At 42.1% G+C, this 14,081-nt stretch overlaps 5 protein-coding genes across 7 annotated transcripts; 3 read left to right on the top strand and 2 right to left on the bottom strand.

The window, feature by feature from the left end:
• Positions 1-140: 140 nt before the first annotated feature.
• On the top strand, positions 141-2,633 carry LOC120421156 (protein nessun dorma). Of its 2 annotated transcripts, XM_039584348.2 has the most exons (3): positions 141-289; positions 352-2,075; positions 2,448-2,633. In XM_039584348.2, the coding sequence occupies exons 2-3, from the start codon at positions 354-356 to the stop codon at positions 2,469-2,471; spliced, it is 1,746 nt and encodes a 581-aa protein (XP_039440282.1). In that variant the 5' UTR covers positions 141-289; positions 352-353; the 3' UTR covers positions 2,472-2,633. The 2 variants fall into 2 exon arrangements, with proteins under 2 accessions (XP_039440282.1, XP_039440280.1); XM_039584346.2 differs by lacking the exon at positions 2,448-2,633 and having other exon boundaries at positions 352-2,441.
• A 3,634-nt stretch (positions 2,634-6,267) lies between these two features.
• On the top strand, positions 6,268-8,153 carry LOC120421158 (protein O-glucosyltransferase 2-like). Its single transcript, XM_039584350.1, has 3 exons — positions 6,268-6,576; positions 6,648-7,848; positions 7,901-8,153. Exons 1-3 carry the CDS (start codon positions 6,416-6,418, stop codon positions 8,024-8,026), a joined length of 1,488 nt encoding a protein of 495 aa, XP_039440284.1. The 5' UTR covers positions 6,268-6,415; the 3' UTR covers positions 8,027-8,153.
• Positions 8,154-8,169: 16 nt separating this feature from the next.
• On the bottom strand, positions 8,170-8,776 carry LOC120421159 (transcription initiation factor TFIID subunit 13). The gene is made up of 2 exons (XM_039584351.2): positions 8,617-8,776; positions 8,170-8,558 (listed from the first exon to the last, which is right to left on the bottom strand). The coding sequence occupies exons 1-2, from the start codon at positions 8,656-8,658 to the stop codon at positions 8,193-8,195; spliced, it is 408 nt and encodes a 135-aa protein (XP_039440285.1). The 5' UTR covers positions 8,659-8,776; the 3' UTR covers positions 8,170-8,192.
• Positions 8,777-10,608: 1,832 nt separating this feature from the next.
• On the top strand, positions 10,609-12,107 carry LOC120421152 (cAMP-dependent protein kinase catalytic subunit beta). 2 transcript variants are annotated; one of them, XM_039584342.2, is made up of 3 exons: positions 10,609-11,037; positions 11,097-11,177; positions 11,240-12,107. In XM_039584342.2, the coding sequence occupies exons 1-3, from the start codon at positions 10,678-10,680 to the stop codon at positions 12,050-12,052; spliced, it is 1,254 nt and encodes a 417-aa protein (XP_039440276.1). In that variant the 5' UTR covers positions 10,609-10,677; the 3' UTR covers positions 12,053-12,107. The 2 variants fall into 2 exon arrangements, with proteins under 2 accessions (XP_039440276.1, XP_039440277.1); XM_039584343.2 differs by having other exon boundaries at positions 10,610-11,037; positions 11,243-12,107.
• On the bottom strand, positions 12,101-13,252 carry LOC120421154 (uncharacterized). Its single transcript, XM_039584344.2, has 3 exons — positions 12,925-13,252; positions 12,694-12,864; positions 12,101-12,636 (listed from the first exon to the last, which is right to left on the bottom strand). The coding sequence occupies exons 1-3, from the start codon at positions 13,219-13,221 to the stop codon at positions 12,229-12,231; spliced, it is 876 nt and encodes a 291-aa protein (XP_039440278.1). The 5' UTR covers positions 13,222-13,252; the 3' UTR covers positions 12,101-12,228.
• Between the last annotated feature and the right edge of the window lie 829 nt (positions 13,253-14,081).

The following is a 14,081-nucleotide window of genomic DNA, read 5'->3' as shown; positions in this document are numbered from 1 at the left end:
TGATGTTGACGTTTCAAAACCTTTGTTCGACAATAGGGTTCTTAAGCCCTATGTTCATTTTTTTTAATTAATTTTAAAAAATTTAAATTAAAACTGTATTTTTTTTTTCTTTCAGTGTTCGGTGCGACGGGGGTGCGACATTGAAATATTTCCGAAGGGTTCTGACAGCCAGTCAAATTTTGAAAAAGTTTGCTGCTTTTCGGTAACGTTCAGAGCGCGAAACTGTTTGATTGTAAACTATTTTTATTGTTTTATCTTTTTTCACTTTTAAAAGTTACTATTTAAGCAAGTAAGTGATCGTAAAGTGCTAGTTGAAGACTATCTTACAAAAATCCCTTCCCCCAATTCCAGCAATGGAAGTGTACGAGTTCGAAAAGTCGCTCCTCACCCGGATGCAGGAAATTTCCACGGTTCTGGGTGCGCGCGAGGGCATTCCGGTTGGGGCCAGCGCCGTCCGCACCGAGTGGGCCAACTACGTGGAGATTGCGATCGAACCGACCGGCTGGCAGGCGCTGTGGCGAGTGCCGCGCGTTTTGTGCGAAGACCTGGCCATTCCCTTTCCAACGGTCATCATGGGCACGGTCGAGCAGGTGCTGTTTGACGAGTTGAAGGCGACGTTCCTGGTGGAGGCCGTGCAGGATGATGATGTGCATTTGCCGGAACGGCAGACGGTTTCGCTGGAGGAGCTGTGGCCGTTGAAGGACCAGGAGAATGACGCGTTGAACGTGGACCGGACGGCGGAGTGCGTGGACCGGTTGCGGTTCTTCTACCAGCACATCTGGATGCCGTGGGACAATGACAGTGATGATGACGTCGATTGGGCGGGGAAGCATCTGGAGAGTCGGGTCAAGTTTTACTACGATTTGAAGAATAAGGCCATGTCGAAGCGGTTGTCTTCGCACGTACTTGCTTTGCTGGCCGAAGCAAATTACATTCAGAAGAAGCGCGAGCTGCTGGAGATGGAGATTGACGAGCAGGAAGAGAACGAGGAGGATGCGGAATGTGCCGACTTGACGTTGAACAGCAAGGCCACAGATATGATGAAGCTTCACCTGAGGTTGAACGCGATCAAGAACGAGATTGACATTCTGGAGAATCCGGCGATGAGGGAAGTGTACGAGAAAGTTCGCTTTCCCGAAGACGACTCCGCGTTCGAAGCTGGGCTTGAAGTTACGGCTGAAGCTTTCGTGGTGACCCACGTCGGAACGCTGGATCAGCAGATGCAGTATTTGAACGAGGCAAAGCGATATATTGACCAGCGGAAGATCGTTCGGATTTGCGACTCGCTGCAGGGCGCGCTGGATCGGTGCAAGTCATCGGATGATCTATATCTGCCCCCGGGCAAGCACCAGATCAAGTTTCTAGAATATCTCAACAGCGCGGGTTCGCTGCGAGCCATCAGCTCGGTCAACTTTGTCGAGGCTTGCGAGCGCGAAAAATTACAAGCCCTTGAAGACATTCCCGTCGTAAGTTCCAAAGACGACGACAGCATTCTTCTCACGATCGACGGAGACTATTGCTTTGAGAACATCATGCTGGACTGTGCCAACGTCCGCACAGGCGTCCTCGTCAAGCGCGGTAACGTAACGTTCAAAAACTGCTGCCTCGTCGGCGATCCCAAATCCACCACCAAGCAAGGCGTAGTCGTGTTCGGCAACTCCACCGTCCGCTTCGAAAACTCCGTCATCCAACACTTCTCCACCGGAATCTACTCCAACCAAAACTGCACCATTCAACTGGCAAACACCATCATCCAGTCCTGCATCAACGGGCTCGAAGTGCTTCGCGGCGGCCAGATCGCCTTCACCGCCGCCCAAATCAACGCCTGCAAAAGCTACGGAGTCATCCTGGACGCGGACGACGACGCCAACGAATCCCCCGAACCCCGCACCACCTACACCAACTACGCCCAAATCGATCGCCCCGAGTTCCGCTTCACCGGGGAGTGCGCGTTCCGCGGCAACGGCCAGGCCAACTTTGTCGTGTTCAACGGCGCCGAGCTGGATTTTAACAGCTCCTGCTTCGTGGACCAGATGGCGCCGGCGGCGGCCGGGGACGACGACCTGCCAACGAACGTAAGTCTTTACCAATCTTTGGACATGGACGAGGACATTAGCGGTGACGAAGACGAGGACGCGGACTCGGGGATGGACGGGGGGAGGTTCTTCAACGACTTGGACGTTATCAGGTCGATTGTGGTTGATGGGGAGCAGCAGCAGCAGCGGGGAGGGAATTTGGACCACGGTTCGTCGACGGACGGGGACGTTTCGTCGGAGCTGGAGTCCGAGGACGAAGTGGCCGTGATTGAGATTGACGATACGGTTATAGAAATTGATGATAGTGTGGCGGGACATGTGGGCGAGTAAGACGGGACTGACTGCGACTGGTGTTTTTGTGTTGTTTGTTGACTATGAGATTGAATAAATTTGTTCTTATTTTATTTGCAGAAGCGGAAAAATATGGAAGACTAATTCCGTGTGATGGTCCCTGTTTTATAGTGCCTTTATGCAGCTCTCTTCTTAAAATGTGGGTTTATTTTGTTTAACGAATGGAATTAAAATTACAAAATCTACGAATGGTGCAGTTTTGTACAAATAATATGGCAATAAACAATTTATTTTTTACAATCTAAACATTTCAGCAAAAAAAAAATATTGAGATCCGAAAAAAATAATTCGAAAAAAAACAAGAATAAAAATTTATTCAAGACTAAGAAAACAAAATTAAAAAAAATATCTATGCATACAAACTCAAGAAAAAACTGTGAAATAAAAAAAAAATGAGCAATTCTCTACGAAATCGGTCTTTTTTCTTCATTTTTAATTTTTGTATTTTTTAATCCGGCTGAAACTTTTTTGGTGCCTTTGGTATGCCCAAAGAAGCCATTTTGCATCATTAGTTTGTCCATATAATTTTCCATACAAATTTGGCAGCTGTTCATACAAAAATGATGCATGAAAATTCAAAAATCTGTATCTTTTGAAGGAATTTTTTGATCGATTTGGTGTCTTCGACAAAGTTGTAGGTGTGGATACGGACTACACTGGAAAAAAATGATATACGGTAAAAAAAACTTAGGGTCGTATCAACAAAGTTCAATAAAGCAAAATATAGAGAATTTTCTCAGTTTTTCAAAAATATTTTTTTCAAAAGTAAGTAAACATGTGCACAAATTTAAAAAAATTAAAAACTGCAACTTTTTTCAAAAAAGTCACCGAAATATGGATTTAACTTGAAAACGGTGCACTTTATCAAAATTTCACTAGAGTACTTTATGATTGCAAATTTGATTTCACATCGAAAAATGAAGTTGAAAAATTTTTGCGACCAATATTTCGATTTTTTGAAAAAATCATCATTGATTAAAAAAATCATAACTCGCTCAAAGATTTTTTGCACAACCTGGAAATTTCTGAAAAGTTGGCATTTTATGTCCTCTAAAACAAATCAAAAAATAAAAAAAATTAAAAATACGGCATCCAGATTGCAAATCAAGTTTTAGTGATAAAATGTTAAATAAAAATTCACCAACAATTTTTTTACCGTGTATCATTTTTTTTCAGTGTAGTCCGTATCCATACCTACAACTTTGCCGAAGACACCAAATCGATCAAAAAATTTCTTCGGAAGATACAGATTTTTGAATTTTCATGCATCAATTTTGTATGGACAGCTGCAAAATTTGTATGGAAAATTATATGGACAAACTAATGATGCAAAATGGCTTCTTTGGGCATACCGAAGGCACCAAAAAAGTTTCAGCCGGATTAAAAAATACAAAAAAAATCGAATGACCGAAATCTCAGAGAACTGCTCATATGAAGATTGCGTAGAATATTTTTCTCTAATTTTTATAGCATTTTCTGCTTTTTTATTTCTATGTTTATTATTTTGAACATCTGTTACCTATTGAATGTCTTAATTTTCAACGAATATGAATGTTCAATAGCTTTTTTTTTATTTTTTAATTAAGATTTATTTTTCGTTTTTTTGTGTTTTTTTAGCTTATTTTAAATTTTGGCAAATTCCTGATTTGTTTTAGCAGGCCAAGGGTGCATGATACTGATGATACTCGTCGGTGGACACCCAGGCGAGGAACATCCCGGAAAGAGCCCAACTACATCCGTAGTGCTGTTTGGACAAAACAGCATGGCTCTGGTTCCTTGCAAGTGTCCTATTTTCTTACCTCCACGTTGGCTTGGTTTAGTCATCATGATGACAAGCTGTAACCTAGCTGGTGGCCTGTGGAAAAGACTCGTAAACCTTTGACCAGCGAGGGTCAGAGTGGAGACGGCTAGAAGAAAGGGGCGCGTCAATGTGGGAAAGGGAAGTAATGTGTGATTGTAGACGGTATTGTTTTGATTCGCAGTATGTTGAGTCAACTGCTGTGGATGTACCTGAGCATCGCAGAACGGGGTTTCTCTTCTTTCCATTTCAGCTAACAGCTATCTTCTGTTTATTTTGTTTCACTTATTTTCTAAAACGGCTTCTGCTAACTATCCTCCGTTTGATTTCGATTTTACTTATTTGATTCTCTTATTTCTCAACGCTTTTCCACTCTATTTTACCAATTGATGCTACTGTAACAAACTGTCTGCTTTCCCTTAATTTGGAAGCGATGTCAATTTTGTTTTGTGCCTTTTCTTTATTTATCTATTTGAATAATTTCTCATCATCCCTGTAAATTGCCCTCAATAAAAATCTAAGCTTGTTTGTTACCTCTATTTATTAACTATTGTTAATTTCTCTATCCACTTCATGAATTACTATTTTTCTTTTACTATTGATTCTTTACATACCAATCTTTATCTTTTTATACAGTTTATAATCCAAAATCTTCGCTAAAATTTCACTCCGAAAGAAATTTAATTTCCGATATATAAAATATTTTCTTCTCATAATTTCAAAATCTCTAACATAAAATATGACATCAAAAATTGTGACATTCAAGAATTTAAGAAATCAAGAATTTTTGAATTCAAGAATTACGAATTTAAAAATATAAACATTTAAGAATTTAAGAATTTAAGAATTTAATCATTAAAAAGCTTAGGAATACTAAAATTATTTTAGATTTGAGAAATATTTTTGTTGTTTTCTATATTGTTTTGAATTTGATATTTTCTAGATTTTAAATTTTAACTTTTTAATTTAGATTTTTTTAAATATTCAAATTTTTGATTACCCAAATTTTTGGTAATTTGAATTCAGATTTCTAAAATTTTGAATTTAGAAATTTCAGATTTTTTAAATTACAATTTTAGAAATTTCGAAAAAAATATATGTATTTTGATTTTTTGTTTATAAAAACCATTAAAACAAAAAAAAGTTTCGAATTTTTGAATTTGGGAAGCTTTGAATTTGGAATGTTCTGATCTTTTTATTTTCGCCAAGAATGTTTAAATTTAGAAAAAAAAATATTTCTAAACTCCATTTCAATTCCATATTTCTAAATTCCATCTAAAATTCGAAAGTGGAGGCCAGCTTCTGTTACGTCCAATCAAGCTCATATTTGGCGCCCACAAGAACAAGCCCCAATAATAGTTTTTGTTACACATTCTAATGTCTATATCTTCGGGAAAAGTTTGTAATATTTGATTTACAACATTAAAAATTTAATAAATCCATACTGGACATACTGGAAAAATAAATAAGGTTAAATATCATTACTCAAAACTCAAAAGATATTAAATATTCGGAGCAGGAGATGTTAAGAAATGACAAGAAACATACAAAATAATTTCTACATAATCTTCATCTTCATTTTTCCACGTTTCGTACCAAGAAAATACAAACAAACATTTTCAGAAGAAAATTCAATTAATAAAAAATATGAAATTCTTGCACTCAAAGGAAAAAACAAATTATCGTAATTCCTGATAATATTTTTCTTAAGAACATGAAAGTAATTCTATCTCTCTCAATTAATTTATTTATCAAAATTGCCATCCGCGCCTGAGCAAAATTAGCCAGCAAATCCGCGCCAGATCCGCGCGAAACGCGCCATCCGCGCGATCCGCGCCGTCCGTAACAACCCTGTATATGGTCCTAATTCAAAAATTGTGTGAAAGGTCAAAACAGCTGAAAGTTTAGATTGAACCACTCTAATTTCGTACTGCATTTTCGAATTCACAACCAGACCATCTCTACAATTCTACTTTACCGATTCTCAAAACCACCCTCTTTCCCATCACCACCCCCCAACCACCTCACCCACCAACCACCCATCTGTTTACTCCCGTTATTTGTTTGTAAACACGCCACCGCCTTCGTCACAGTTCAACGGTACCGAAATCAACAGCCAGCGCGCCGGTCACTGCCTGCCGCCCCCACAAAACTGTTCGTTCAGTATCGATCCCGTTGCTGCCGCGGGTCGGCCGCAAGGAAATCGATTGAAAAGTTTTTGCGTGAAAAAATGAAACTTTTGCAAGTGCTGTTTCTCGCCCTGGTGCAGCTGCTCGGTTCGATTCGGGGCGATGACACGCGGGTTTGGGGACCGGGCCTGGAACTGGCCGACAAGCTGCCGCTGAATGCGAGGTATTTCTTCGTGGAGTCCCGGGACGGTGCGGGGAGGATGTGAGTAGAAATCAGCTGTTTTGGTTTTTTGTGGGGTGGTGAGTAACAGGTTGGTTTTGGTTTTTTTCCAGAGTTCCTCAGCAATATCGGGTGTTGTTCAAGGGGCACTCCCGGATTGGGTCGTGCCGGGTGAAGATTGAGCAGATTGACCGGGTCGATGGCTCGTCGATCATTCGGTACAAGTTGATGGAAACGTGCTGGAACGTGGAGATTCACGTGCTTCTGGGAGAGCGGCATTTGGGACAGTCGCCTTATAGGTTTGAGGGCAAGCTGTACACGGAAAACTGCTACTGTCCGCAGGCACCGCTGGAAGATTGGATGGAGCAGATCGGGTGTCCCAGTGAGGACGTCCAGATCAACAGCGATTTGATTCCGTTTCGGGCGGTGAATTTTTCCAGTTTGCGACCGCGGATCATTCAGCAGTACGACAAACCGGGCTCGGTTTCGCTCTGTAATTACGTGGTCAAGGACAACCAAATCTATCGAACCTGCTATGGGCGGTACACCGGTTTCAAGATGTACATGGACGCGATATTGCTCTCGTTGGCGAGGAAAACGCTTCTCCCGGATATGGAGCTTTTTGTGAACCTCGGCGATTGGCCACTTGTCACCAAAGGAGGTCACCGAAGGACCACCGGACCGTACCCGATCTTTTCCTGGTGCGGCAGCGAAGACACGTTCGACATCGTGATGCCGACGTACGATCTCGTTGAAGCTTCCCTCGAGGCCATGAGTCGAGTTTCTCTCGATATGCTCTCGGTTCAGCGGAAGGGCGTTCCTTGGGAGGAGAAGGTCCCAAAAGCGTTTTGGCGAGGTCGGGACGCGTGCCGTGAGCGGCTTGACCTGGTCGGACTGTCCCAGCAACATCCGGATCTGGTAAACGCCTCACTGACGAACTTTTTCTTTTTCCGGGATGAAGAAAAGAAATACGGTCCGAAGGTGGCGCACATTTCCTTCTTTGACTTCTTCGACTACAAGTACCAGGTCAACGTGGACGGAACGGTGGCGGCCTACCGGTTCCCGTACCTGCTCGGCGGATCGTCCGTCGTTTTCAAGCAGGCATCCAAGTATTACGAGCACTTTTACAGCAAACTCGAGCAGGGAAGGGAATATTTGCCGCTGAAGCGTGATCTGTCCGACTTGATTGAAAACATTCAGCGGGCAAGACAGCAAGACGACGAGATGATTACAGTTCGGGACAACGCGAAAGCCTTCGTCGATCAGCACCTGCTGCCGCGATCGATTCTGTGCTATTCCGGGCTGTTGTTCAAGGTTAGTTGGGTTAAGATTCTTAAAATCTCAACTAATCAATCGATCTTCTCAGGAATACAGTCGAAACATCGTTAGTCCCGTGCAGATTCTTCCTGGAATGGAACAGGCCAGCCAACCGGGGACATCTTCAAACTGTGAGTGTGATTCCGTTGAGGGAAATAACCACGACGAACTGTAAATTTGTAAGCATTTCCTAATACGTTTAAGAGTTTAGATTGTTAGTTGAATCTCTCGCTGTAGACAGCACTATCCCTATTAGAATTTCCGAATAAAGCCATCCTCGGACGTTCGGATTCAACACAAAACGACATTCCATTCCTAGCCAGTCCCTATATTAATCCCCCTTACTTCTCCTTAATCTTCGCCTCCGCCCCGACGTACTTAATCTCGTCGAACGCCTTCCGGGCCCGCTTCAGCTCCTCGTTCATCGTCAGCAGGTCCTTCACGCGCGAGTACTTGCGTGCGTCCTTTCGCACCAGAAAGATGATGTCCTCGACCTGGACGCGCCCGGTACGCCCAATCTCCATCGCCCGGTGGGTCATCTCGGTGATGAACTCGATCACCAAATCCTCCAGCAGGTCCACACTCTCCGTGTACGGATTCTGGTCGTCCCCGAAGCCGTACATCATGCAGCGCAGCTCCTTGCTGAACAGGCGCTTGCGTCCGGCCGTGGATTCGATCTGGACTTCGCCCAGGTCTTCGTCGTCGTACTGGTGAGAAGGTGTTTGTTGAGAATTTTGTAAACATAATGTAGAAAACTTGTCTTACCTCTGCCTGGTCGAATGTTTCCTCCGCGGGATTGCCTGCCATCGTGTGATGTGATGCTTTGCTTTGGTCAACGTTTAACGATTAAAATACTCTTAAATTTTCTTTAAAACAGGTTTAAAAAGATGTTTTTGAATCCCGTAAAACTTTCTCTGTTGAATCTTGTATTGAGGATTGAAAACGTAAACAGTTTATTATCGGTAAAGGAGATTGGCGGCTGCTGTCAAAATTGTGGGGTAGCGTTACACTGTCGCAATGCGTTACGTGTGTGCTAGGGATGTCCTCCCCTTCAAAGTTGACCCGAAAAATCAGGGGGCAAAAAAATGTTTTTGTTAAAAACTTCAAAATTTTAATGAAAATAGAAGTCAACAGAAAACAATCTAAAAATTTAAGAGCGAGTCCACGAGCAAACCATACTCATCTCGCATCGACCTCACCAATCAGCCTGAAATTTGCAGGGGTTGTTTGTACATATAAAACTAGCATCTGGCCAAAATATGAGCACTCTAGGTAAACGGGGAATCGGGTAAATCGGGACACAAATTTTGAAGGTTCAAAAACTCAAAAATCTTAAAAAGGCTATAACTTAGGCAAAATTGAATTTAATTTCAAAATTCAAAATGCATCTGAAAGGGCTTAAAAAATGCAACAAAATGCAGGTTAGAGCATCCCAATTGGTTAAATCTAAAGGGAGTTATTGGCATTTTAGTGAAAAAATAGCATAATTTTCAAACTCAAATAAAAAAGTGTTCCATCCAGATATCAACTCGGTTCGACCTGCAGCTTGTAGGGGACATCTGGGACTACCATCTGAGATTGAGAACGCTTTGGGTAAGGCAGTTTAACATAATAAATAGACACTTTTATTTTTAGTGATTTTTTGGTAGTACATTTTTGCTTGGGGGACCCCTTAGATCCCATTTTCTGGTGATAATTTTATCATATTCGTGTTCCTAACACAATTTCACATTAGAAACATGCATAAAAATGTTTGTTTTCATCTATTTTAACCCTTTAAAAAATGAAAGTTAAAAAAAAAAAAATGAGAAGCTGCTTTTTTCTGGTGTCATATAGTATCCTTGGAAACGAACGCGATTTTCAATAAATGTGAATCGAAGATTTTTTTAACTTCGTGTTCCAGAAAATGGGATCTAACTACAGATTGTCAAGGCAAACTGATTGGCCAATGTTTGACAGATAAAACGCGCTGGACACCAACCGCCCTTTACGCCCAGCAAAACTGGCAGTGTTGCAAGCGCAAAACATACGTTGCCAGTGCCGATTTATTTTGCATCGGCCAATCTGTCTCCCTTGACAATCTGTAGATCTAACGGGTCCCCCAAGCAAAAATGTACAACCAAAAAATTTACTAAAAGTAAAAGTGTCTATTTAATATGTTAAACTGCCTTACCCAAAGCGTTCTCAGTCTCAGATGGTAGTTCCAGATGTCCCCTACAAGCTGCAGGTCGAACCGAGTTGATATCTGGATGGAACACTTTTTTATTTGAGTTAGAAAATTATGCTTAAATTCTTAAATTCTAAAATTCTGAAATTCTTAAATTCCTTAATTCTTAAATTCTCAAATTCTTAAATTCTAAAAATTCTTACTTTCTCGAATAATTCTAGAATTCTGACTTAAACTCTTAAATTCTTGAACTCAACTGTTAAAATTTTAAATTATAAATTTCTTAAATTTTAGAATGCCTAACATGATGTCTAATCTAGTGTCTAATTTAAAAGAATAAGATTCTAAAATTGAAAGGAATGAAAAAAAGTCCTAAAAAATAAAATTTAAAAACATGTAGAATAAAAAATTTAGGTTTTGAAATTAAACGCCCAACAAAAACTAAAAAAAAATCTTTTTCTTTTCTACCAAATTTCAATTAAAATCCGAGTGATTTTAGATGTTCGTGTAGGTTGGTTTTTGTTGTCTTTGCTGCAATGTTTTAAAAGATATCTAAAATTTTGCGAAATTTCCAAGAAAATAATTGTTTTATGTTTGTGTCGTTTTAATTTTAAATCCCAAAAGTTTGAAAAAGGGACCCAGCAAAACCCCAGCAAACCATGCCAGAATGGGGCCGTCTCCAGCACTTCAAATGTCTGCTGACCTGTCGCCTCACCGGTAGTGCAGGAGGAAACAGGTGCTGTCTCGCTGCGTCCCTCCGTTCGGAAGCCATGGCCGAGGTCAAGTCGGCCCCGACGCTGAAAAGCTACAGCCCGCTCAAGAGTTCCCCGTCGACGCAGTCGTCGTCCCGCGGGGCAGGAGGTAAAAAGTTCTCGAGCACCAGCGACTACAAGCAAACGCTGAACCGGCTCAAGGTGGACTTTGAGCGGCGGTACCAGAACCCGCGGGTGGCCAGCGAGTCCGGGCTGGACGATTACGACGTGCTGCGGACGCTGGGGACGGGCGCGTTCGGGGTTGTGGTGAGTTGGCTGGGTGGAGTTGTGAGATTTACGCTGAGATTTTTGTTTTTCGATTGTAGAGATTGATCCGCAAAAAGAAAAGTGAGGAATACTTTGCGATGAAGATCGTGTCCAAAGAGCGTATCATCCGGCAGAAGCAGGTACTTGGCGTTTCCGACGATTAAGGAGTAAAATTGAAATTTTCATTCACTTCCATTTCAAGCAGTTACAGCACATGCTGAATGAGAAGCGGATCTTGCAGAGCGTCGAGTTTCCGTTTCTGGTGACCATGGAGAGCTGCTACAAGGACAACAGTTTTATCTACCTTGCGATGCCGTTCGTCAGCGGGGGTGAGCTGTACTCGTTGCTGCGGAAGAACAAACGCTTTGGCGAAGATCAGACCAAGTTCTACGGGGCGCAGGTTGCCCTGGCCGTTGAGTACCTGCACCATCTGGGGTTGATCTATCGCGATCTCAAGCCCGAGAACATACTGATCGATGCGAAGGGTTACGTGAAGATCACGGACTTTGGCTTTTGCAAGTTGATCCGGGATCGAACGTGGACGCTCTGCGGAACGCCCGAATATCTGGCACCGGAGATCATCCAGAACAAGGGCTACGGCAAGAGCGTCGATTGGTGGTCCTTTGGAGTGCTGCTGTACGAAATGATCGCGGGCTACTCGCCGTTTTACACCCACTCGGCCGATCAGATGTTGCTGTTTGAAAAGATCGTCAAGGGCAAGGTGCGGTTCCCGTCCAACTTTGGCACGGATATCAGGAACTTGATACAGAGTCTGGTGCAGGTGGATCTTACCAAGCGGTTCGGCAACCTGAAGAACGGCACGAGTGACATCAAGCAGCATGCGTGGTTCCGGGGCACCAACTGGATTGGGCTGCTGAACGGGGAAGTAACGGCGCCGTTTATTCCAAAAGTGGCAGGTCCCGGCGACACGAGTCAGTTCGATGCGTACGAGGAACCGCCGGAGCTGATGGTGACCTCAAAGTGTTTGTATGTGAAAGAGTTTGCCGATTTTTAACTTGTTTGTATTTGTTTGTAGATAAGTGTCGAATAAAACGATGTCCTCTAACTCAGGAGAATGGTTTAATTCCAGTAACAAAAATTCAGCTCAGGTCTTTTTAAAAGACGGTTCAATTCCTTGATTGAAATCCATTAACAATAAAACATTAACAAGCGACAGTCGTTTACCAAAATTTAAAACTGTGGCATCTTTAAGCTAATCGAACGTCCAAATCGCGACGTGATCTTCTTCATCACGTTATCCGGCGTGGTATCTTCAACCTTTACCTTCTTAAACTTCTTCTTCTTCAGCGTCCGCTTCACCACCGGTGTTTGGCTCTTTTTAGGACGTCCTCTCGGTCTGGGTCCGTCGTCGATCACAAGTCGCGGCTCGTCCTCGTTGGTGGCCTCGCCCTCGGTTTCCTCCTGGTGTTGGAAGCTGAACGGATACTTCACAATCGGATTGACCAACCCTTCGATCGTCTTCATCTCGTCGTCGGACAACGGCGTGGGCGTATTCGGCGGAGCAACCGTCTGCAAACAGTAGAAATCTTTGCTCTCGCCCAGCACCACTTCCGGATGGGCCGCACGAATGTGCGTGTGCTGCGGAAGAGTTTCTTTGAGCAATTCTATTAGTCTTGCAGGTGCCAAACATCTTACCACTCCATCCTGGGAATCAAAAACCGCGAAACACGCTTCGCAGAACGGCCGCAGATGTATCTTCATGTGGGTGACCATGCTGAGGCGGGTGTTGGTCGGGTAACGACACTCCTGGCACAGGAACTTCGGACCGCGTTTCTCGCTCAAATTCATCTTATTCCGGATGATGTTCTGCAAAGCAAAAAGCCGTTTCATCAAACAAATTTCCCTCAAAAGCAATCAAACACTCACATAAAGCGGCCCCTTCGACTTCAGATCCGAACACTCGAGCTCCTCCGCCAGCACCTCCCCGGATTCGCTGATCGGCAAGATGTGACCCTCCGACGAGAAGGAGGAAAATTCCCCCGACGAAGTGTTTGGCCCGTCGTCGTAGGCGAAACTGAAGCAGCTGTCCGTGCTGACGTTGACCGGGGTGGAAGTGGCCGATGCTGCCGCCAACCGCTGGTTCCAGATGATGAAAGCCTTCGGTTCGTCCGGGCCGTGGTTCGAGCCGGTTATGGTGGGCGATTCCGTCGATTGGTGCGACATTTTCTTGTTTGATGAGGAGGGCGGTCGACGATTGCTTTGTTGTGAAAACAAAGGACACCTTTTTCAGTGAAGGACGCGGGAAGTTCAAGGTCAGTAACGAACTGTTCGTGGGAATTTTGGTTTGGGAGATGTTTTTGTTAAATCCTTCATAAACAGTACAATTTAATGATCTTTGTTACACTACGCTACTTAATGAATTTCAATTAATCAAGTTTATTAAGACAACGCAGCAAGAAAAATAAATTAAATTTTTATTGATACAAACCTCGCAAAATGCAAACAAAAAAGCGCGCAGCTTGACAACGGTAACGCTGGGTAAAGGGACTGTTCAGTGAATGCGTGACTTGATTGATCACAACCACAAGTGTAACGCGATAGCACGCATAACTGAAATCATGCTGATTTCGACAAAACTCAACTTACCCAATTTAAGAATTTAAGAATTTAAGAATTTAAGAATTTAAGAATTTAAGAATTTAAGAATTTAAGAATTTAAGAATTTAAGAATTTAAGAATTTAAGAATTTAAGAATTTAAGAATTTAAGAATTTAAGAATTTAAGAATTTAAGAATTTAAGAATTTAAGAATTTAAGAATTTAAGAATTTAAGAATTTAAGAATTTAAGAATTTAAGAATTTAAGAATTTAAGAATTTAAGAATTTAAGAATTTAAGAATTTAAGAATTTAAGAATTTAAGAATTTAAGAATTTAAGAATTTAAGAATTTAAGAATTTAAGAATTTAAGAATTTAAGAATTTAAGAATGTAAGAATTTAAGAATTTAAGAATTTAAGAATTTAAGAATTTAAGAATTTAAGAATTTAAGAATTTAAGAATTTAAGAATTTAAGAATTTAAGAAT

The sequence above is a fragment of the Culex pipiens genome, chromosome 2 (assembly GCF_016801865.2).
Source record: "Culex pipiens pallens isolate TS chromosome 2, TS_CPP_V2, whole genome shotgun sequence".
NCBI classification, from domain to species: Eukaryota; Metazoa; Arthropoda; class Insecta; order Diptera; family Culicidae; genus Culex; species Culex pipiens.
The sequence above is the reverse complement of the archived record's forward strand: the minus strand, read 5'-3'. Positions and strand labels throughout refer to the sequence as shown.